The sequence below is a fragment of the Coffea eugenioides genome, chromosome 7 (assembly GCF_003713205.1).
Source record: "Coffea eugenioides isolate CCC68of chromosome 7, Ceug_1.0, whole genome shotgun sequence".
Lineage (NCBI taxonomy): Eukaryota > Viridiplantae > Streptophyta > Magnoliopsida > Gentianales > Rubiaceae > Coffea > Coffea eugenioides.
In genome coordinates, this window is record NC_040041.1 from 6,382,678 (window position 1) to 6,405,864 (window position 23,187).

A 23,187-nucleotide genomic window follows, 5' to 3' on the forward strand; every position below is an offset into this window, starting at 1 on the left:
GTGTTAACCTGTTCAAAAGCAGCCACGGATTAAATTATTACAAGTAATCATGACTTTGATTTGCTTCCTTTAATCCAACACTTGAGACTTAAGCAACTGGGCATTTGTTTAATAAATAATTGGAGATCTTCAAGTGCAACTTGTCTTCGACTTGGCATTTGTGTATTTATATTTGCTAAACTAGTTGTTTAGTAAATGTGTGGACCTCGAGTTTGATTAATTAGTAGGACTTGTTAATTCCAAAATGACAACAAAACCCACTAATGCTTCCCACTTGTAGCTCTTAAATGGACTCAAAAGTGAAAAAGAATAAATAGAAAAGAAAAGAAAGCAAGATATTTTTATTATTGAGCCATTTGCAATATTGCAGCAACTATTCTCACACCATTTGATATACCAAAAATAAATAATAAATGTGAACAAGAAACTTCTCATTATTAAGCTGTATAAATTATTTTCTGAGGAATATTCGCATTCCTCGGTTATTGTCAAGAAAAATTATTATTTTTTATATGCATAATGAAGTCTTTTAGTGTGTATACACACACACATATACATGCATGCAAACTTACATCGCACTCACCAAATTTGCAGTGAAAATTTTGTTTTATAATTGAAAAAGATAATTTCTTTAATTTGTAAAAACCAAATTTGTTTAATTGTTTTATCAAACTGTTCCCTTCCTGCAGACTTGACTGAGATTTGGAATAACAATGCGGTGCGGACTATGAATAAACCATTTTCTAACTTGACTTTTCTTCTTAGAAGAATCATCCTTCCACTTTGATGATAGGATTGATCGAATAACAAAAGCAGGAAAAAGAAATCTACCACTGGATTAGTGCTCCAAGCCCACATAGCTTTCTTTCTTTCATTCTAGGCCTCTCTTTTTCTCTTTGGAGTGTGGGGCTTGTTCTTTGTCGTTCGAATTGGTTTAAGCTTAAAGATTAAAAAAGAGAATTAAGGATCTACTTTTAATAATAAATCTTCTGATTCCCATTGTAAAGCTAATTCATTTTGGACTCAACATGGCCTTGTCCCAAATTAGTTGTCAAGGCCACTTGATGAAGCTTGATTTGGGCTATTGTTTTTCTGCAAGCCGTATGGAGCCCGTAATCAAATGTGGAATGTTTGAATTTTCGGGTTCATGGAAAGTTCTTGCACTATAAAAAAGGAAGAAAGAAGAAAAATATTTGAGAGTCGAACTAATAATTTTGATGTTTGATGGCTTGGGGACGAGGATAGGTCAATTTTGGTTTTAATAGGCATGCAATGAACTTAGCGGCTTAGTTTTGGACCCTTTGGCAGGGCCTCTAAGTGGGCTAGGGTCTTGGTGGTCCAACACATTTTCAATTAATTATATAGATCTTTCCCATTATCTGTTGGGTTGGGTAGGAGATCATTTCTGGCCGTCTTTTGGCAATATTCTTGTTTTTCCGTTTTTGTTTTTGCCACGATTGTTTCGATTTTGAAGTAAAATAGAACCAAAAGTAAAAAACCAAGAGAAAATATAGGTATGCTTGGTTGAATTGCATCATTTGTTGTATAAGAAAAATGATTAATGGGATTTCAAGTTAGTGCATGACAAACAATGTGTTGGGCTTGATCAAGTTAGGTTCAACTTGAATTAGGCTCGACTTGAATAATAGTGTCAAAATCAAATAATTCATATATTTAATACTTATCCATGTACAAAATTAACCAAATTTTATGAATTTATGACAAGTATCGAGCCTGTGTAATAATAAATTTCTACTCACAAAAATATATAAGTATAATGGTAAATAAGGTCATCTCCACAGGGATTGGGAGAAATTAGATTCCTTCCAAGTAAGAATTAATTGGGGGTTTGAGAAATTAAAATAAAAATAAATAAATAAATCAATACACGTAAAAGCAATCAAACAAGAGAGAATTTAAATTAATTCAATAATAAACAAGTTCTCGCCAAGGAGAAAACTCTGGAAGTGGTTCATACAACTGCTCATTGATGCAATAATTATTTCATCCATTCGCTAACAAACGGGTTATAATTGCTAAACAAGTGATGACAATCATCTTTTCATTACTGTATCGAATTCAAACAAGAAATAACCCTAACTATTCCTTACTGTATAATGCTCATCTTGAAAATGATTCTCTTTTTTGTCAAATACAAACAATTTTATTTAACATTTTTTGGGTAAATTTTACAAACAATATAAAAAAAATGATATATATATATTCTTTTTTTTTGGGGTAGGAGATCAGTAATGTTGGAACAAGCGATTACTGTGTTCTCACTCTCGTAAAAAAGGGAGAAAATCAAATGTTTAATAAATGTCTTAGGGTGCATTTGATGAAACTGAAATCTGAAAACTGAAGTCTGAAATCTGAAATCTGAAATCTGAATCCATTAAATTATTGAATTGTTAAGTATTAAATCTAATACATTTGAGTTCATATCACATTCAATGATAAGTGAATAACTTATCACTTAATTTTGGGAGCAAGTTTTGTCCAAAAAATTCAGTGCAATTTAATTAATTTAGATGTTCAATTTTTTATTATCAAACGGTTTGAATATGTTAAGATCTGAATCCATTAAGTTTAAGTACTGAATTGAGTTATCAAGCAGGACCTTAGTCTAAAGAGTAATGAATTTATTAGATAAGTTAAATTTTCCCGATCACTTGATCTTGATAAGGTGAGGAAGTGAGAAGTGATGAAACTAATATGATCTAACCCTAGTCGTAAGTGCCATTTAGCCGTAATCTTGAAGTAGTTACCCTTCTTTCTTTCAACGCTGAGCTTTTATGGACTCGAAGACCTCTAAATTGGGCCTTAGTCAGTTCACCCCATTAAACGAAAGTGAAATTTTCTCGCATGTCATCTCTTCAATGAGTGAAACTTCCTGAAATTGTCAAGCAATTGAGAAATTTTATATGATTTTATTTCTCTAAGCATAACGGGTGCTTCCAGCTTGCCTCTTTTCTTCGTGTTTCCCAGCATCATATATATTAAAGAAAGTAGAAACAATGATCATAACACTTGAACAGAAGTATAGTTAAGCAATCCAAGGTCTAAATTTTTGCAAGTAGGAAGCCTTAATTATCAAGGTTGGACATGTCTAAGGCCAGAAATGGTAACAAGCTTGAGCAAATTCCTCACCACCACATTAGTTTAGCATCAGCTAAAAATCTGTTCCACAATTTTGAGATAAAATTTTTGCACCTTCGCCTAAGGTATTTACCTGCAGATCACATCCAACAATGAGTTCTTTCTTCAAATCCTTCCCCCATGTTTCAATTTCAATAGGCACATCAATATTCAAAATCAGGGACTTGGGACTTGTGCCATTCATGCTTCTTGCAACCCAACCAGGTAATGCTTCCTTTCTACCATACAGGGTTTCATCAACCTTAATAGGCTTCCCTGCTTCTTGTTGAAGCAATGGATATCCACCACTAGCAATCTTGTGGCCCTTAAAACTAAGGGTCACATTTCCAACTCCATAATGGACTTCCATGTTCTGATTTGGATTGTCAACTTGTAACAAGATTTCATATTCAGGAACACTGGAATGATGATTTGAGGCTTTCAAATTCTTTTTATGGAAATGAATTACGGAAAATTCAGGGGATTTAGGCTTCGCTAAAATGTGAATGGTGACAAAGATGCCAAATCCAACTAGCATGATGGCAAGAAATATTAAAGTCCAACGTCCACCACATCTGTTTTTGTTATCACGAGAAGGGCTTTGGTAATTGTCGGAAATGTGGGAGTTTTCAGGTGCTGGTACGCGGTAAACTTGATCCCTAGGGATTTGGACAACGTAGGTTTCAGATGGCTTCTCCGGCGAGCTAGGACGCGGATGTTTTGGCGAGGGATGCAAGGGAGGGTCATCGTTCCCGTCCCCTACCGGTGGCACCAGCTCCCCCATGAGGAGGTGAGGAGCAGTTCAGGTTAAAGGGAAGCAAAATCTTACCGAAATGAATGGAAAAATGGAAATTAATTTGCATGAGAATAGGAGTTAGACAAAGGTTGATTTGGAAATCTTGGATGTCCTTGGTGTAGACAGATACAAAATTTTCAATATGGTAATGTACGATGTGGAATATTTTGTTACGTACTACAAATTTTTTTTTTTTTGAAGTTTGTGTATTTATGCTTTCCATCCTTTGCAATGCAAAATATTTGACACACTGGAAACCTTTTTCCGTCTTTTACTTCTTTTTTTTTTTTTTTGAGAAATAAGAAGTGTGTTTAACAATATTTTTGATTAATATTTTTTTCCTTGAATTACCCGAAAAGTCTTATAATTGCACCTTACTACAAATTTTTGGAACCAGGAATTTGTTTGATATCACAATAGGAGAATTTTTGAAGAATTTAAGAACGAAATCAATAAATTTTTTACAATCCCTTAATTTTGTATAGAAAATCTATGCCACACCATTCGGTTTGACATTCAAGATACTGTGGAATTAAAAAAAAAATCATTTTTTCTTTTATGTCATCACAAATTATAACTTAATAAGGATTGTTATGACCTAACTGGTACTAAAGGTGCAAGGCTGCAAGTCTCAAAACGTTGTTTAGTTCGCTAAGAATTTTTATTTTGTTTCAACAGAGAGACGAGATGAAACGAGTAGACTTTCAACCAAAACTTGGGAAAGTGATATTTGCATTCTCAAATTAGTCTCTTGCACCCTTTGAAGGTACGTTATTTAGCGAGCGAATTGAACTACAAGAGGTTAAAATGAAAGTGCGAATATCAATTCTCAAAACTTACAGTACAGAAAGAACAGCAAAATTCTCAACTTTTTTTTATTTGCATTGTACCCAAAATTAGCGTTTAGAGTTGGATAGAGGATTCGATGCGAACCACACTGCGTTCAAAACATGCCGGGCAGTCCACAACAATCAAGAAATTTATGTGAAGTGTATAGAATTTTTTGCTGCTACTAAGACTAGTAACATTTCTTGCAAGCTTTGAGCAGGAAGAGAATTTTGAGACTAGATTTATTTAAAGTCACAAGAATGATACTAACCCTCGTCTAAATACACAGTTTTGTCTCACTAATCTCCTCCTCCTGCATAGCTTGGATTTCTTCATTGACCAAACTTACCAAAACTCAGAAGTGGGCATATAAATCCACAATAAAAAAACAATCAAACCACATGAGTTGGACAAGTAACATAGTATGAGCTACCGACTACCATGGGTCAGTACTTGGGAACATTTATTTGCATCCAAATCCATATTGAATTGTTTATCAACCAAAAAAAGGGAAAAGAAAAAAAATAAAATCAGGCCAAGTGTAGGATTTAGACTCTTTGTTCTTTCCGATCAAGCCTATGATGGAAAAGTTTATTGAATTGTTGAAAAATATTGAAGGGAAGAACCGCAAAGCCTTGGCTTACTCAGTTCATTGGTCCAACGAGGCAACAAGAAAGTTGATAGCTTTGTCATTAATTATCCATCTGCCCCTCTGATAACATTGGTTAAGAGTTCCTGTCCTTGTCTCCCTCAAAATAAAATAAAAAAATGAAAATGAAAATGAAAATAAAGAATAAAAAGTCTTCGTCCTGGACAGTGAAGATGGCAGTTTGGTCATTCCACGAACTATTGAGAGCCGAGCGAGATATCTATGATACCAATAGAAACATGCCAAGCAAACAAAAAAATTACCAAATCCGGGTAGACCAGCAAATTTTCTTTTTCTTTTTTTATATACCTATCCGGAGGAGGATTCAACTGGATAAGAAGAATTTAGAAGGAGTAATTCCACCTCTAAATTAAAAGGCTGTACTACTGTGCATTTTTTAGATTCTACTGTCGATACAGAATTGGGAATCACTCCCTCTAAACTCTTTAAAAAAAAAAAAATTCGCTAATTGTCGACTCTTAACTGGATCGAGAGATTAGAGAGTGTGATTCCCACCTCTAAGTTGATGGGATGCACTACCACTGCACACTCTTTAGATTTTGCCGTGAGTACAAAAGTTTGAACCCTAATTTGTAACCAGGTCTTTACCTTACATTTTACTAGTGACCAACTTAATAAGGTGAGTTGGTTCCAACAAATTTTTCCATTCATGAATAGATTTGTATATGACTCGTGCTAAGTTTTACACTGAAAATTTATGGATAAAATTTGTAATATTTGTACGGTAAAAAGGGTTACTATTAGTTCCTCTACATTTAATAAGGTTTGTTCACGTTCTAAAATTCTGTACTGCATGTCCGATGAGAAAATTTAACGAAAGTGTTGCACACTTAGCTCATTTTCGTTTCGCAAAGAAATTGCAGGCAATTTTCTGTTCTATCCTTGTCAATCTTTCCTTTGTCGATAAATTGTCCAAACTAGTCATGTGGTTTATATAGGTCCACCTCTGTAGCTCCACATTTAATTCCCTCCAACCTATATTTTCCTCTCTACCTCCTCCTGGCTCCTCTAAATCAGTCATATACAGATCAAGAAGGCCAGAGGCCTCAGAAAAATATACATATATATATATATAAAAACAAAAACAAACTCAACAAGTAGGAGACATGACTGTATTGGGAAAAGGTTTCAAAGACATATCAAACATCTCATGGCTTCAATTCTTAATCCTCACCTCCGTTTTCACCATTTCTCAATGCGATGTAAGTTACTTTTTATGCATTCGCTTTGTTGCTGTTTATTTATTATTGTTTTCAATGGAAGCAAAATAAGTACCAATATACAATTCCATGCAGGATCCAGATTGCGTATATACTGCTTATATAAGAACCGGGTCGATCATTAAAGGTGGGACAGATTCAATCATAAGCTTGACCCTTTTTGATGCAGCCGGATATGGGATCCTAATCAAGAACATTGAGACTTGGGGAGGACTAATGGGTGAAGGGTACGATTATTTTGAGCGAGGCAACTTGGACATCTTCAGTGGGAGAGGTCCATGCTTGGGGGGTCCGGTATGTGCTATGAACTTGACATCAGACGGATCGGGTCCTCACCATGGATGGTACTGTAACTACGTGGAAGTCACCACCACTGGCGTCCACCAGGCCTGTGCCCAGCAGCAGTTCACGGTGGAGCAATGGTTGGCCACCGACAGGTCGCCCCATACTCTTACTGCAATCAGGGACTACTGTGATTATGATGGTATTTACAAGTCATCTTCCCCTCTTGTTGCTGAGATGTAAGGCTTGTTTGCCATATGGTGTAATACTACTGATTTTGTTCTTTAGTTTCCACTCTCGAGTGGTCTGTATTGGGATTTGGAGATGTTTGATATTTAGTGGGATTATTTTTAGTATGGGAATTCTATTTTTGTTCAATGTTAAAATATGGAAAGTGGAAGTTGAAATTGAGACTAAAGTAAGTCAAAATTGAATTCTGATTTTAAGACGGGGGACAAAAACTTGTATTCGAATTTTGATTTCTATTTTTTTTTACCGCAATAATAATATTTCTAAAACCTAATTTATCATATTCTATAAAGAGGTACAAAGAGGAGAACCTATAGGTAACAGATTTACAAATTTAACTAGATTAAAGGTGTGTTTTAACAATTTTTCAGATTTTTTTTTACTGTAAATAGGGTTTGAACCCATGAGTTATAGCCAATCTCTTTTTGATGGCTATTGAGTGCAAGTTGGATGGTTTATTGGGATCTTGATTTCACATTTGGACAAATGATATGCAACCAAAATCTCTTGCGCAGACAAATGACTTGCAGCCAACATAGAAAACTTACTCATTTCTCTTTGGTTTCATAACTTCGTTCTCACCTCCATCTTTTACAATTTCTGAGTCTACTTTAGGTTACGTTTCATATGGTGTTTTGTTCTTTTTGATTAAGAAAAAGAGAAAGTTTAAGAGCCGATCTAAATGAAAATTTGAAATATCTCAAGTTACTGAACTGACATCCCAACTAATAAACTTAGATTTGGTAGAAACTTTCACAAACCTTTCTTTCAGATTTTTGTAAGTTTATCTCTTTCGGGTTTTTTCTTAAAGCTGTTGGTGACTGTGTGTAAAGCATAAATCCATACAAGATTCAGATTTTGTGCACATTATTTAATTAAGGTCTTAGGTCAATCATTAGAGGCAAGACTGGACCAAATGTACGTTCAACCCATTATGATTCATCCGAAATATGAAAATCCGAATCAACAATTTGGAAAAGAGAGGAAATGATGTGATGGAATCCTTCTTCCACAATGAGCAACTACAACCTTCTCAACTGGAATTGTAAAGAAATTTTTTGTTTTGGCTCTTCTCCAATATGGTCTGAAGGTATTTCCCCTAAGGAATAGTTTTTGAAACCTCCCTTGAGGTTAGGCCTAATCTCACCTAGCACCCCTATGGTTTCAAAATTAGCACTTAGCTCCCTTTGATTGACATTTTGTGTAAATTTGTTAGCCCTTGAGATATAATTTACCAATAAATAATTCAATTTACATGAGAGAGAAGAATTTACTTTCATATGTACCCTTATGATGTCCCTTATATGAAAAAAATTATCACAATTAATAGAAAACACTAAGAATAATTCGGTATTGATGGAGGGAAATATTGGTAGAATACAAAGAATAAAATTAGGCCTAATATTTTTTCCATTATTCCAATTCATTTTATCATGATAACTTGCAGGGTAATTTCGTCATTTAACTCTGATTGATGGAGACATTTTGTCCCCTCGATTTGATAAGGGAGCTAAGTGCTAATTTTGAAACCACGGGGGAGCTAGGTGAGATAAAGCCTAACCTCAAGGGAGGTTTCTGAAATTATCCCTTCCCCTAATATACCTAAATACTTGCCATGTGTAGGAGTTGCAATACGAAAGGCCCCTGCTCCTAGACAATTCTGAAAGGACGCCAGCAATGTGGCAATTTCAAAGAGATATCATGTCCATCCAGGCTCCTTCTGACTTTTCCATTGTTGTTATTCAACAGCAGGTGTCAGCTCAGCACAGTGTAAAGGGGCTTTAATCATTCTACGTACGTCGTTTGAGATACTGCCAGATCTTTATGCAGCCTTTAGACGAATGACATGCAGCCACATGCTTAACCAAATTATCGCCAAATATTAAGGGGATAATGCCAACATTTCAACCAAACAATTGTTGTGATGAATATCAGGAAATGTGACCCTTTGACCTCTGCTAATACTAGAGGATTATTTACATAGAGACAAGCCTTATCTTAGTATAGACAGCTAGTTTGATGTCGAAAGAAGAATTTTCAATATAGTTTATGATTACATATATCAGTCAGTTCAATGTATGGTATGGTTTTTAACATGTAACATTAATGGTTGCATTTTGTTCAAGAAAATTAACTTGTGGCTTGTTTCATACAATATAATGACATTTGATTATTCATGATTCAGGCATCTAATGAAATAAAATCTCAAATTGGCTAATTTTGATGTTCTTGCTCTGTAAAAGGTGTAATATGTTTATGTATTTGTGTCCCATTGCCGTTATAGACAACAGAAAACCAAACATGATGGATTGCTAGAGAAAAATAGTAAAAACTACATTGTGGGTACTCCGGCCTTTCCGGCCTTGAGGATACCTCAGCCAGTTTGGCCTTCGCAAAAAGTCACTTATGGCATGGCTTGCTTATCCGAGATCAGTAGAAACCCCGGTTAACTATCATGTTCTAATTAGCGATTAATATAATTAATGTGACAATCAACCAATCACCCTATTGTTTAACATTATCACCGACATCATCATCACCTTTTATTCTATAAGATCAAACTATCAATAAATCTCATCATTTCGTTCTGACTCTTCTAATATAAATATCAGTCATTTACCTACTTCAGAGGTATGTATTCTAGTCATCCGATATAACTCTCGATAGCTACTCACTTAAACATTGAAGTGAGTCCAGAGGATACAGTCCCGAATACTTATTATTTTTCAGGTGAGTTCACATTGCATTTAACCTCGATTGGACTAGCTAGACCTCGCATGAACGTATGTCAAACATAACAAGGTGCGCGATCCAAGAACCAACAAAAGATTATAGTAAAATTTTACCGGACCATGTGCTTTTACTTCCTGTTGTATGCTTAAAGGGTTGTTAAGTTACCATTAGTAAAAACAGAAGTTACAGAACCAATCTTTGTGGTAGACATCATGTGATTATTTCTCATATATTTTAGGAATTTCACATCTGCTTTCCAACTGCTTACTCTCTTCTTTTTTTTCAACCACTCCATTAACGTAAACTTAAACTAAAGAAAAGGGAATATTAAAGAATCATGATGGGATACACTAGAAAATTACTATAGTGCTACAATGATTTTAGCATACACAAGACAAAAGGAAACAGTTATTACTAGGAATATTTGTGTTTGAATAGAGTATTATTTGAAATAATTATCTAGCATTTTTTGTGATGTTATGTTTGCGAGATAAAAAGATTGTTGATAATATAAAAAAATGAGTTAAAAAATGTATTTATAATGTTAGCGAAATATTATATGCAATAATTTAGCTGTCCAAACACTCATATATTACTTCAGAGTTCTTGTTTTATCAAATCTTCACAAAATGTCCAATCATAATAGTCATCCAAGTTTTGGGAAGCATTTCATCTCAAATTAATTATCAGGCTTTACTTATTCAAAGCAATAGATAATTACTATAGCACTTTAAAATATTATTAATGTGTTTGGATAGGAAATTATTTGAAATAATTAATGTAATATTTTTTGTGATGAAATGAATATGAAATAAAAAGATGTTTGAGAAAATAAAAAGATATGTTAAAAAATATTATGACCGTGTAAGCAAAATATTTTTTTTGAAAAATATTTTTTTTGATAAATAATTCTTATCCAAACACACATCTTATTTTAAAAAAAAATAAAAAGAAATGGAGATTGGTCCTTTTTCCGCCCTTTTCTTTTGTTTTTCTTCGAGTACATTCAGCTCACTAAGGTCCATCTACACCGTCCACTTCTATTTATACAGACCAATCAGATATAGCTTAAAAAACACTAGAAAAACAAGAAACTGAGAGGAGGAAGAAGAAGAAGAAGAAGAAGAAGCCATGGCCATTAATGAAGTCAACCGCCTCTGGTTCCCTCTCTTCATCCTCCTCTCCATCTTCACCATTTCCCGATCTGACGTAAGTCTTCTTTCCCATATCCCATTTCACAGTTTTCCTTTCCAATTCCATAACCCTTATTTTTGGTGCAGGATCCAGATTGTGTTTACAGTGTATATATAAGAACCGGGTCGATCCTGAAAGCCGGGACGGACTCAATCATAACCCTGACCCTTTACGATGCAAACGGGTACGGCATCAGGATCAACAACCTGGAAGCTTGGGGCGGGCTAATGGGTCCGGGTTACAACTACTTCGAGAGGGGAAACTTGGACATCTTCAGTGGGAAGGGTCCATGCTTGGAGGGTCCGGTTTGTGCTATGAACTTGACGTCAGACGGGTCGGGCCGTCACCACGGATGGTACGTTAACTATGTGGAGGTCACCACCACTGGGGTCCACAAGGCTTGTTTCCAGCAGCAGTTCACGGTGGAGCAATGGCTGGCCACTGATACGTCGCCGTATGAGCTCACTGCTATTAGGAACTATTGTGGTGGTGAGAATCATGTGGTGATTGGAGAGAAGTCAAAGTCAAAGGGCTCTTCTTCTGTTGTTGCCGAGATTTAAGGACTTGTTTGTCTTGGTTTAATGTTTGTATTTCGGTTTTCATTTTCCGCGGGGGTCTTGAGTGATCTGTGTATTGGGGAATAAATTTTCATGGAATAAGATTTGCTTTGTTGCACAATTTTATTGTAGAGATGGGTCATTTGGCTAATGTTGGTAGTTTATGTAATTGTTTTGGATTGCTTAAGGAAACTATTAACCCACACTTCCCTATACTAAACAGTAATTTAACAGAACACAGTGCAAATTTCAATACTAAATTAATAAGTGTTTTGAGAAACCAGTGCATCGAAAGTGTAGATATAAAATGGAAGGGTGTCAATATTGTCCATTCCTTGCTTTGATTATTTAACAGATTAAGAGTAATAATCGATGAAATTGTCATGAATGTGTTAATTAGTTAATTTAGTAATTAGTTTATAATGAAAAATTGTTTGCTAGTCAAACAAAAGTTGATGCAGGCCATAATTTAATAACCACATAGATTTTTTTTCCCCCTTCATGTTATTATCAGCCTCATTTTGTTAAGATAAGCTTCCAATCTTTTCAGTTTCTTTTATTTCTTTCCAATTTGCTTACGGTTGTGATGAAAACGCATAAACAGGTGTAGTGCTGTTTCTTTTGACCGGTTTCTTAATTTGAGGCAAAAGATTTTATATTTTTTGTGAACGTATTTTTTAATTATTTTTTATTTTATATATTTTTATCAAACATACATTAAACATCTGGAGGAAATAGAAACAAATAAAATCGAGAATCCATGGCCATATGTGGAGACAACCATTTCTGGTCCCACCTCTTCATCTCCATCTTCACCATTTCTCAATCCTCCGTAAGTAAACTTCTTCAACCAATAATGATAAAAAAAAAATCCCATCTCATAAAATTACCATTAGATGGGATTTTTGAAAAAGCAAGAGCATGTAGGTTAAGTAGCTCACTGTAAGAACACTAGATGATCCATCCAATAGCAATAGTTTTGTTATCATTCTGACTGTTCAAAGCAAGAACTAACTGCATTTTTTATTTTACTAATGGCATCAATATATTTATATGTGAAATTTATTATTTTAATTACCTATACTCTTTCTCTGAGATGGCATGTCTAATTGAAAAAAATTAACAAGTTATTTGGATACTTGGGTTTAATTCTTTTATCATTAGTTTTCTTATAGTTTCTTTCTATTCTAACAACTTTTATCTTTTTAATACATTTAAACTCTTTGTGGGTGCGTGTAAGATCCTAATGGAATTATGGAAGAAACTAGAGGTGTCAAAATGGGTGACTTGGGCGGGTTTGAGTTGAGTAAAATGGGTAATGGGTATAAGCGAGTCAATCCATTTATATCCATTTAATTAGATGGGTATAAATGGGTAAGTCAAAAAATGAATTGGGTAACCCAATTACCCATTTATAACCCATTTATTTTAACTTTTTGTAAACTCATTTAAATTCATTTTTGCAAACTAAGTTATCAACTTATACCACTCTTTGTACCCACCATTAGTTTTAAATATTTATTTATACTGTTCAATAAACTTAATTACCAATTTTTTTTCATTTATACTCTATGTCACAAAATTACTTATTATTTAATAATTAAATAATAAGAATATAAAAATTTGAACTAAGTACTATAAAAATTAATATAAAAACTTAATCCAAAAATTTTGAACCCCTAACATTTTTTTCATATATAAATTTAAAATTTCATTTTAGAAAGATAAGAAAATAGGCTAAAATTTATCATAAATTAGTAATGCTGAAAAATGAGCAAGTTAACAAACTAAGAGAAAATAAAATAATAAGATAAAACCAACAAATAATAATAATAATGAAACAAAAGTAGTTAACATCATGACAAAATGAAAAATTTGAAAAAAAATGGGTGGGGGAAAGAGAATTCTAAATGGGTTAATTGGATTTGATGGGTTCTCCAACCCATTTATACCTATATACAAAAATTAAGATACCCATACCCATCTATTCATGGACGGATATGGGTAAATTTAGTTAAGTGGATTGGTTTGCCACCTATAGAAGAAACTAGAATGATATAGCAGAAAAAATGCCAGAACAAGAAGAGCTATGTCAAGAACACGAGGAGCAGGATCTAATAAACCTGAGAGTGTCAACAAGAAGTCAACAGAGGCCAGCACTACTTGGAGTTGGAGTTACAATCAGATGCCAAACGGAGACACAGTTTTTTGGGCAATTAAGGAAAGAAGCTCTAGAAACAAGAACATAGATGATGCCTTGGCAATCAAACTGGTCTTGTGCAAAGCATTGGAAAGACAGTGGAGCAAAATCCAAATCCAAAATAAGGAACTCTTGAGGCAGCTTAAAAAAAGAAGGAATGCTGACTGCAGATTGACAACACTTCTTGAGGACATTTTAAGTCTAAAGTCTTTGTTTCGAACGTGTTTCTTTTGTTTAGTTAGAAATGATGATAATGATATTAGTGAAAATGTTAGTTCATATGCTCTAGGCATTTTTTTGAATGAGGAAGGCATCATTTTTCCATGTCATTGAACACGACATGTATAGATTATCGAGTCTTTGCTCGAATTGTAAAGCTCTCTTTAAAAGATTAATGAAAGTATTCCAACGTTTCGAAAAAGAAAAAAAGAAATGATGCTTGTAGTGGCAAAAAAGACAAGAACCCATCACTGAGAAAAAGAATGAACAAGGTTTCATTATTTAATAGCCTTTTGATGCCTTGAAATTTTTTGATATTCTATTTTGACCTTAGTTGTTTCAATAAATTATAATTGGACGCTAAATATTTTCAAATTATATTTCTAGGCTCAATTTGCATAAATTGTTTCTATTAGTTATAAGGTCACCAAAATGCCAAGTTAAAGTATTATATCATTTGGTTGGACCCTGATTCAACTAGTGGAATTTATTGACTCGTGATCCCTAAATTCAGTTGAGTCATTGTTCTGCCTGAATTTAACAACATAATGGTCAACGTTGTTGGAACCTCCAAGAAGTCCATAGGCAAGGAGAGAGCTTGTTTTCTTGGTATCTTACAAAGCAATTAATTTTTTAAAATGTTATTTATATTTCCATTTTTGTTAATTATACTTCCATTATTATTATTTTTATATATTTTTCATCTATTAGTTTATATGATAAAATAAATGATGTGGGTGTAAATAATAAAATATCAAACGCAAATGACATTTTCATTTTATTTCAAGTGGATTACTATTTTTAATTTCATAGAATTACGCAATCCTTTTTTTTCAAGTGGATTATTTTTTTAAATTTCTTAGAATTACGCAATTTTGTGATATATATCCACATCACGCGCTTCTCTCTTATGCGTTTATTTTTTAAAAAAAAAAACTATTTCCTCCTCTCCTTTATGGATAGATTGGGATTTTGTATGCATTTTTGAAGATTACATACTTTTGTGAACCATGAGGAGGATGAAGAGAGGGAACCAGAGGTGGTTGAATTCATTAATGGCCATGGCTTGTTCTTCTTCTTCTTCTTTTGAGTTTCTTGTTTTTCTCGTGGTTTATAACCATCTGACTAGTCTATATAAAGAAGTGGACAGCATTTCTATGCCGTTTAAAACTTTAAGCGCTGTTTGACAAATAAGTTTTTTGGATGGATTAGTTGAAGTAATGAGCCTCCCAATATACTGTAAAAGTTGTAAGAAAAATTTTTGAAGTGGGTAAATTTTTTAATATCTTGAAGTGTAATAAAATATGATATGCAAATGATATTTTCATTTTATTTTAAGTGGATTACTATTTTTAATTTCATAGAATTACGCAATCTTTTTTTTTCAAGTGGATTATTTTTTTTAAAATTTCTTAGAATTACACAATTTTGTGATCTATATCCACAACATACGCTTCTCTCTTATGCGTTTATTTAACAAAAAAAACTATTTCCTCCTCTCCTTTATGGATAGATTGGGATTTTGTATGCATTTTTGAAGATTACATACTTTTGTGAATCATGAGGAGGATAAGGAGAGGGAACCAGAAGTGGTTGAATTCATTAATGGCCGTGGCTTGTTCTTCTTTTTCTTTTGAGTTTCTTGTTTTTCTCGTGTTTTCTAACCATCTGACTAGTCTATATATAGAAGTGGACAGCATTTATATGTAGTTTAAAACTTTAAGCGCCGTTTGAATTGTTGGCGCTGTTTGACAAATGAGTTTTTTGAATGTTTGTCTAAAATTTTATTGTAACATATTGTAAAAGTTGTAAGAAAAATTTTTGAAGTGGATAAATTTTTGAATATTTTGAAGTGTAATAAAATATGAAATGCAAATGATAGTTTCATTTTATTTTAAGTGGATTACTATTTTTAATTTCATAGAATTACGTAATCTTTTTTTTCAAGTGGATTTTTTTTAAATTTCTTAGAATTATGCAATTTTGTGATTTATATCCACAGCACATGCTTCTCTCTTATGCGTTTATTTTTTTTAAAAAAAAACTATTTCCTCCTCTCCTTTATGGATAGATTGGGATTTTGTATGCATTTTTGAAGATTACATACTTTTGTGAATCATGAGGAGGATGAAGAAAGGGAACCAGAGGTGGTTGAATTCATTAATGGCCATGACTTGTTCTTCTTCTTCTTTTGAGTTTCTTGTTTTTCTCGTGTTTTCTAACCATCTGACTAGTCTATATATAGAAGTGGACAGCATTTATATGCAGTTTAAAACTTTAAGCGCCGTTTGAATTGTTGGCACCGTTTAATAAATGAGTTTTTTTGGATATTTATCTAAAACTTTACTATAACATACTATAAAAGTTGTAAGAAAAATTTTTGAAGTGGGTAAATTTTTGAATATTTTGAAGTGTAATAAAATATGAAATGCAAATGACATTTTCATTTTATTTTAAGTGGATTACTATTTTTAATTTCATTGAATTACGCAATCTTTTTTTGTCAAGTGGATTATTTTTTAAAATTTCTTAGAATTACACAATTTTGTGATTTATATCCACAGCACACGCTTCTCTCTTATGCGTTTATTTTTTTAAAAAAAAAAAACTATTTCCTCCTCTCCTTTATGGATAGATTGGGATTTTGTATGCATTTTTGAAGATTACATACTTTTGTGAATCATGGAATCGGGCCAAACAATCGATGTTATTCAATGTTCGAGAGAAATAAAGATAATTTATGTTGTATTTGCCTCTTCAGGAATCTAACTCAACTCTAAGACTAAAGTCTCGCGTGAAAACCTTAAAAATGGGGACATGTGGTAGAAATTTGTTAATGAGGCACCATGTGAGAACCCGGTTTTTTCCCATTTTCTAGGTTTTATGATTTTTCATAGCTTGTTTTCTGCAATTTCAGGATTAGAAACATTTTTTAGATAATTTTAAGGAGCCGATATAATTTTTAGATGATTTTTCTAGTATCAAATAGTTTTTGAGAAATTAAGAGCGTATACCGGACGTAGGACCCACTAGTGCGAAAAGTTCGGAAAAATTCGGCCAACTAGGTTAAGTTTTGGATACTGGAATTAAATTACCGGGTGTTAAGAGATAATTAGAGGATGCTAAGTGGATTGGTATAAGAGAGACAAATTAGGTAAGCATTTAATAAAAGGTGACAAGTGTCACCATGGGATTGCTTCTTACAATAAGACCACTATTCACCTTTTTTTTATTTGACCAAATAAAGCACAAAATTAACCAAAATTTCTCCATTTTCTCTCCTCTAGTGGCCGGCCCTCTCTCTCAAAAAGAAAGAAAGAAACTCTTTAAGTTTTGCTTCCATTTAGCTCAAAATCATCCAACCAACCATTGAAACTTGAAATTTCTCCATAGAACCTCTTCAATTAGTGTTAGTGAGTTGATTTGTGGAGTTATTTGGAAAGCTAAGAGGACCTATTGCTCCCTCTCTCTTGTTTCTAAGGTGAGTTGAGAAGAACCATTCTCCTCCTCTAATGATGTTTAATTTGTGATTAGTGGTAGTATAAGGTGCAATATTATGGATTACATCTTGATTTATGGTTGAATTAGTGAAGTTTTCTATTTATTGGTGATTTTTCTGTTTTAATATGAACATGACTGTGTGGCTATCTATGATGATTGGAAATGGTATATAATAACTCTAGGAGGTGGAAAAAGTGGGTAATTACAACCAATTTCTGTTTGGAAGAAAAATTGACAAGTTAGGGTTTTTATGAATAACATTCTGCCCGGTTTTATAGCTCCTAGTTAGAGGCCGAATTGGCCTTGGCTTAAAACATGAAAGTTTTAGGGAATGACATTTTAGAGGTACCTACAATATTTCAGATCAATCGGAGTAGCGTAGAATGAGAAAAGTCGAAATTACCCTTGCTGTCCTGGTTTTACCCGAATGTAAGAATTGCGCCTGTAATTGGGTGTTTTGGCTGGAATTGCTTCGGAATTTGTTGTTGAGGCCTTCTGATGAAATGTAGCCCTGTTTCTTAGCTTTCAGCTGGTTTTGGAATTTCAGGATTTGGACTTGGATAGCATGATTTATGATGTTTCCGCTAGAATACGTTCTGTGAATCTATTTTACGGTTTTGGTGTAGTATCTTGCATTTTTGACATGGTTGCACTCAAAACTGGGTTGAGTGACCTTCTGTAATGTTGTAGCCCTGTCTTTTAGCTTCGAAACGGTGTATCGTACACCTTTATCCGGTAATTGTAGTGCCTTTGGTGCCATTACCGCAAAAAGAGGTCAAAAACTGTTTTTTCAGGGCCAAAGCTCATTGCATTTCCGCATTTTCTGGTTTCCTCTAACGCTTGTATATGCTTATGGAACCCTATTGGGGTTGTATTTGGCATTGGTTTATGACTCGTTATCGAGTCTCATTGTACTTGTTTGCATGTTTTAGGGCGTGACGTTGGTGCACGACGTCCTTTTGACGGAGGTGCATGAAACCTCATTTGCAAGCTTGGTGAGTGTACTACTCACTTGTGCGTGTTAATATATGGCTTTAATACTTGAACTTGGTGCTTGGAATGTTAATTGCTTGAAGTGAAAGTGTACTTTATCACTCTCACTTATATGCCTTATATCATTGTTATCATGTGATTGGAATGTTACACGAAGTGTTACTTGAAATGAAAGTACATGGCTTGGTGTCGTTTGGACGAGTATCCAACGACTACAATTGTTATTTTTGAGCTCAACCCCATTGGTAGTTGATTGAATCGAGCCGGCGAGGGTTTGGTCGTGCCAATTAATAATCCTTGGGAAAATGTTATATGGAATCTTGTAGTATGCGAGACTCTCGATTCCGGTTTATTCGAGTAATACCAAAGTGCAAGTGTTTGGAGTTCGGGCCCGGTAGGGGAATGTTAGGTGGAAGGAATGGAAGTAAAGTGGAGTCTACGGTTGGTTACTTTCGAATTGACGGAGAGTCAATGAAGTTTGATCAAGAAATGCAAACGAGGGAAAAGGGCTCTTGAGAGCCGCCCGTATCCTTTTATCACCACCATTATTGTGTGCCTTTGTTCACTTTTGACGAATTGAAATGAAATCTTTATGCTTACATGAACTTGGTTGATTGAGTGATAGTCTCTCACTGGGCAAATAGCTCACCCCGTTGCTTTTGTTTTCCTTACAGGAATCTGACTGCTTTTGGAATGACTTTTGAATTGGTTGCCAAATGAACTAGATGAATATAGCTTTTGAAATGTATTGCTTATGAATTGAAACCTTAAATGTGCCTTTGAGGCCGTTTTCACTTTTCATTTGGCAATCATACATGTATTAACTTTTGAGTGACTTTCCTATGCCATTTTGGCTTGTAAACGCTAAATGTTACATTGTATATGTATTTTTGATGTTTGGTTGGGTTGCGGACAGGTTCGGTTTCCAAACGGCAAAAGAAAAAAATTTTGGCGAGGACTGCCTAGCCTGAATCCAGCCAGGAATCCGGCCGGATTGTCTGGGGAAATTTTGAATCCGGGCTGTTAGCTACTGGACAGTATCCGGCCAAGAATCCGGCCGGATTCCACTGTTCCAGGCACTATTCATCGTTTTCATTTTTTTTTTATTTTTTTCATTTTTTTTTGGTACTTGTGGCTGGTCCGAGCACGCTTTTACTTTCCCGAAACGTTTTAGATCGCGTGTAACTGCCCGTTAGTCCTGGCGAGAGTTGGGCAGGCAGTCCGCTAACCCCTTTGGTTCACTTTAGGGGAAGATGGGGCTGTCACACACCATGGGTGGTTGGGGAACAGGGCCAAAGACTTGTTTGCACTAAAAATCTTTTTTAAAAAAAATTATATTTTTTATAAACATATTTTCTAATTATTTTTTTACTTTATGTACGTCAAGTTATTACAGTATATTATTTTATAAAAACTTTTAAAAATAAGGGCCTGTTTAACAAACAAAATTTTGACCAAATTTGTCTGCTATAAGCTTTTTAATAACTTTAGTTATAGTAATCTCAAAATTTTTTTTAAAATTTTTAAACTATACACTTCAAAATATTCAAAAATTCACCCACTTCAAACATTTTTCCTATAATTGTTACAATATATTACAGTAAAATTTTAGATAAATACCTAAAAAAAATTTCATTGTCAAACCGCGCCAACGATTCAAACGGCGCTTAAAGTTTTAAACTACATATAAATGCTGTCCACTTCTATATATAGACCAGTCAGATGGTTAGAAAACACCAGAAAAACAAGAAACTCAAAAGAAGAAGAACAGCAAGCCATGGCCATTAATGAATTCAAGCACCTCCGGATCCCTCTCTTCATCCTCCTCTCCATCATCACTATTTCCCGTTCTGCCGTAAGCCTTCTTTCCCACATCCCATTTCACAATTTCACTTTTCATCTCCATAACTTTTATCTTCTTTTTATTTTCATCTTCTTCTTTTTTTTGTGCAGGATCCAGACTGTGTTTACACTCTTTATATAAGAACAGGGTCGGTTTTTAGAGCCGGGACGGATTCAAGCATATCCCTGACTCTTTACGATGCAAACGGGTACGGCATGCAGATCGATAACCTGGTAACATGGGGCGGGCTAATGGGTCCGGATTACGACTATTTCGAGAGAAGAAACTTGGATATCTTCAGTGGAAGAGGCCGGTGCTTGGTCGGTCCGGTTTGCTCAATGAATTTGACATCTGACGGGTCGGGTTTCAATCCTGGATGGTACGTTAACTATGTGGAAGTCACCACCACTGGTGTCCACACAGCTTGTTTTCAGGAGCAGTTCACAGTGGAGCAGTGGCTGGCTACTGATGTTCTGCCGTTTCAGCTCACTGCTCTTGTTAACTACTGTTATGGTGAGAATCATGCGGTGGCTGGTAAGGAGTCAAAGGGTTCTTCTTCTGTTGTTGCAGAGATTTGAGGGCCTCTTTCTGCTTGGTGTGTTGTTTGTTCTTCTTTTTTTTGGCTCCACGGGAGTACGTGTGTATGTGTATGGCAAATAAAGTTTGATGGAATAACTTTTTATCTTGCACAATTATTATGGAGATGGGTGATTTGGCTGAATGTCAACATACATAAGTTGGCTCAACGGCTAAGAATGGACTATTCTCGTGTATTTGAATTTTGCTATCAATGTAGAATTGTGTTAATAAATGATTTATAATAATTTATGTCAGAGACCTGTGCTCCTGAAAGTGTGATGATGATTAGAGACGAAATTATTCAAACTTTTCTTATCACAAAAAGGCGTGTTTAGTGATTTAAACTCGATATGAGTTCATATTTGACTAGACTTTACATCATGTTTTCTAAAAAAAAAAAAACTCTTATCCATTTAGCGGGATATAGTTTTTTTTTTATATAAAAAGAGAATATTTATCAAACTTCATAAGTTTCAACTACTTTAAGCAATATTAATGACTCACAAATTATTAGCATAAGATACTAAATTGCTTCAATTAACAATCTAGGATGCGAATTTACATTATTGATAGTTCAGCAATGCATATTAATTAACACCTTCAAGTAATAGCCGTCATGTTATTATTAACCTCCCAATGCATTATATAGGTTATAAGTTCCCCCATCTTTTTGGCAACTCACAATCTTTTCAGTTTCTTTTTTACTTCTTTTCAATTTTGTTTTTTGGTTATCAAAAATTGCGTCCACATATAGACTCAGACTCTTTTGAAAAATTGCATACACACCTAGACTCTGATTCTTTTGACCATTTCTTTAATTTGTGGCAAAAGATTAGAAAGTTATAATATTTCTTTAATTTTAAATTCTCCCAATACGTTTTAAAAAGATTTTTCCCTTTAAAAATTTACTAAAGCAAGTAACACCTTTCCCTTTCTTTAATTTTTTTTCCCCTTATTATTGCTTTCTCCAAGTTAACTTGTAGCTCAAAACCCCTATACCTAATTCTTCTTCCTCATATTTATCACTATCACAATTGATCAGTTATCTTAGAGAAAACGAATATTATTTCACTTGTCCAAATTTCACAAATAATACGAAAGGAACCTTACACATCATACCAATAAGCATTTTTTAATTAGTTGACTATCGAGCAATGCCATCAAATTTTCCTGCTAATCCTTCCCAAAACCTCACTTATATAAAGATTAAACAAACTTTAAACATCTCGAGTAAACAGAAACAAACAAAAAGCAAGAATCCATGGCCATCTCGGGAGTCGGGAGTCAACCATTTCTGGTTCCATCTCTTCATCATCATCTCCATCTTCACCATTTCTCAATCCTCCGTAAGTAAAATTTCTTCACTCAACACTAATTAAAAAAAAAATCCCATTTCAGAAAAATATACATTTTTACGGGTTTTCATAATAACATATAGTTATATGCATGTTCATGCAGGATCCGGATTGTGTGCACACGGTTTACATAAGAATCGGGTCGGTATGGAAAGGCGGAACAGACTCCATCATAAGCTTAACCGTGTACGATGCAGCTGGGTATGGAGTCCGGATCAACAACTTGGAAGCTTGGGGGGACTAATGGATCCGGGCCACGACTATTATGAAAGGGGCAACTTGGATATCTTCAGTGGCAGAGGTCCATGTTTGACGGGTCCATTTTGTCAAATGAACTTGACTTCTGACGGGTCGGGTCCTCACCATGGATGGTACTGTAACTATGTTGAAGTAACCAGCACTGGGGTGCACAAGACTTGTGCTCAGCAGAAGTTCGCGGTGGAGCAGTGGTTGGCCACCGATGCGCCGCCGTATAAGCTCACTGCTATTAGAGACTACTGTGGGAATCAAGTGGTGGTTGGTGGTGATGAGTCCGAGTCTTCCTCTCTTGTGGCTGAGACGCAAGGGTTTGTTTGGCATGGTGGAAGTGGTGAAAGATATTGTTGATTGTCATGCTTGTTTTTATTTTTGGTTTTTCCACTTGAGTGTGAGTGATTTGTGTTGGAATTAAACTTGGCTCTATTTCTTTTGCTTTTTTCTGAAAAGGGTTTTTGATTCTTTTGTAATATGTTATCATTTTACATGCAGTCTTCACAATAGATTAGTGTTGTGACGTTTTTCAAAATAATTTTACGAATAATTGTAATGTGGACGGAGTAAATTTGGTGGAA

General features: G+C 34.4%; 4 protein-coding genes and 1 pseudogene across 4 annotated transcripts; 4 read left to right on the top strand and 1 right to left on the bottom strand.

Annotated features, from left to right (window-relative positions):
• Positions 1-3,172: 3,172 nt before the first annotated feature.
• LOC113776756 (NDR1/HIN1-like protein 13) lies at positions 3,173-3,922 on the bottom strand. Its single transcript, XM_027321820.1, has one exon. It carries the CDS (start codon positions 3,920-3,922, stop codon positions 3,173-3,175), a length of 750 nt encoding a protein of 249 aa, XP_027177621.1.
• Positions 3,923-6,435: 2,513 nt separating this feature from the next.
• On the top strand, positions 6,436-7,322 carry LOC113777685 (PLAT domain-containing protein 3-like). Its single transcript, XM_027322848.1, has 2 exons — positions 6,436-6,634; positions 6,728-7,322. Exons 1-2 carry the CDS (start codon positions 6,539-6,541, stop codon positions 7,175-7,177), a joined length of 546 nt encoding a protein of 181 aa, XP_027178649.1. The 5' UTR covers positions 6,436-6,538; the 3' UTR covers positions 7,178-7,322.
• Positions 7,323-10,965: 3,643 nt separating this feature from the next.
• On the top strand, positions 10,966-11,800 carry LOC113777693 (PLAT domain-containing protein 3-like). Its single transcript, XM_027322856.1, has 2 exons — positions 10,966-11,125; positions 11,197-11,800. The coding sequence occupies exons 1-2, from the start codon at positions 11,048-11,050 to the stop codon at positions 11,668-11,670; spliced, it is 552 nt and encodes a 183-aa protein (XP_027178657.1). The 5' UTR covers positions 10,966-11,047; the 3' UTR covers positions 11,671-11,800.
• An 8,531-nt stretch (positions 11,801-20,331) lies between these two features.
• On the top strand, positions 20,332-21,251 carry LOC113778263 (PLAT domain-containing protein 3-like). Its single transcript, XM_027323600.1, has 2 exons — positions 20,332-20,435; positions 20,534-21,251. The coding sequence occupies exons 1-2, from the start codon at positions 20,358-20,360 to the stop codon at positions 20,999-21,001; spliced, it is 546 nt and encodes a 181-aa protein (XP_027179401.1). The 5' UTR covers positions 20,332-20,357; the 3' UTR covers positions 21,002-21,251.
• A 905-nt stretch (positions 21,252-22,156) lies between these two features.
• Positions 22,157-22,963, top strand: LOC113776757 (annotated as a pseudogene).
• Positions 22,964-23,187: the final 224 nt, after the last annotated feature.

Excerpts from the sequence above, each read along its gene's own strand:
- LOC113778263 (XM_027323600.1), top strand. The coding sequence starts at position 20,358 with ATGGCCATTAATGAATTCAAGCACCTCCGGATCCCTCTCTTCATCCTC. Across the intron at positions 20,436-20,533 it reads TCACTATTTCCCGTTCTGCC|GATCCAGACTGTGTTTACAC; the intron begins GTAAGCCTTCTT and ends TTTTTTGTGCAG.
- LOC113777685 (XM_027322848.1), top strand. The coding sequence starts at position 6,539 with ATGACTGTATTGGGAAAAGGTTTCAAAGACATATCAAACATCTCATGG. Across the intron at positions 6,635-6,727 it reads TCACCATTTCTCAATGCGAT|GATCCAGATTGCGTATATAC; the intron begins GTAAGTTACTTT and ends AATTCCATGCAG.
- LOC113776756 (XM_027321820.1), bottom strand. The coding sequence starts at position 3,922 with ATGGGGGAGCTGGTGCCACCGGTAGGGGACGGGAACGATGACCCTCCC.
- LOC113777693 (XM_027322856.1), top strand. The coding sequence starts at position 11,048 with ATGGCCATTAATGAAGTCAACCGCCTCTGGTTCCCTCTCTTCATCCTC. Across the intron at positions 11,126-11,196 it reads TCACCATTTCCCGATCTGAC|GATCCAGATTGTGTTTACAG; the intron begins GTAAGTCTTCTT and ends TTTTTGGTGCAG.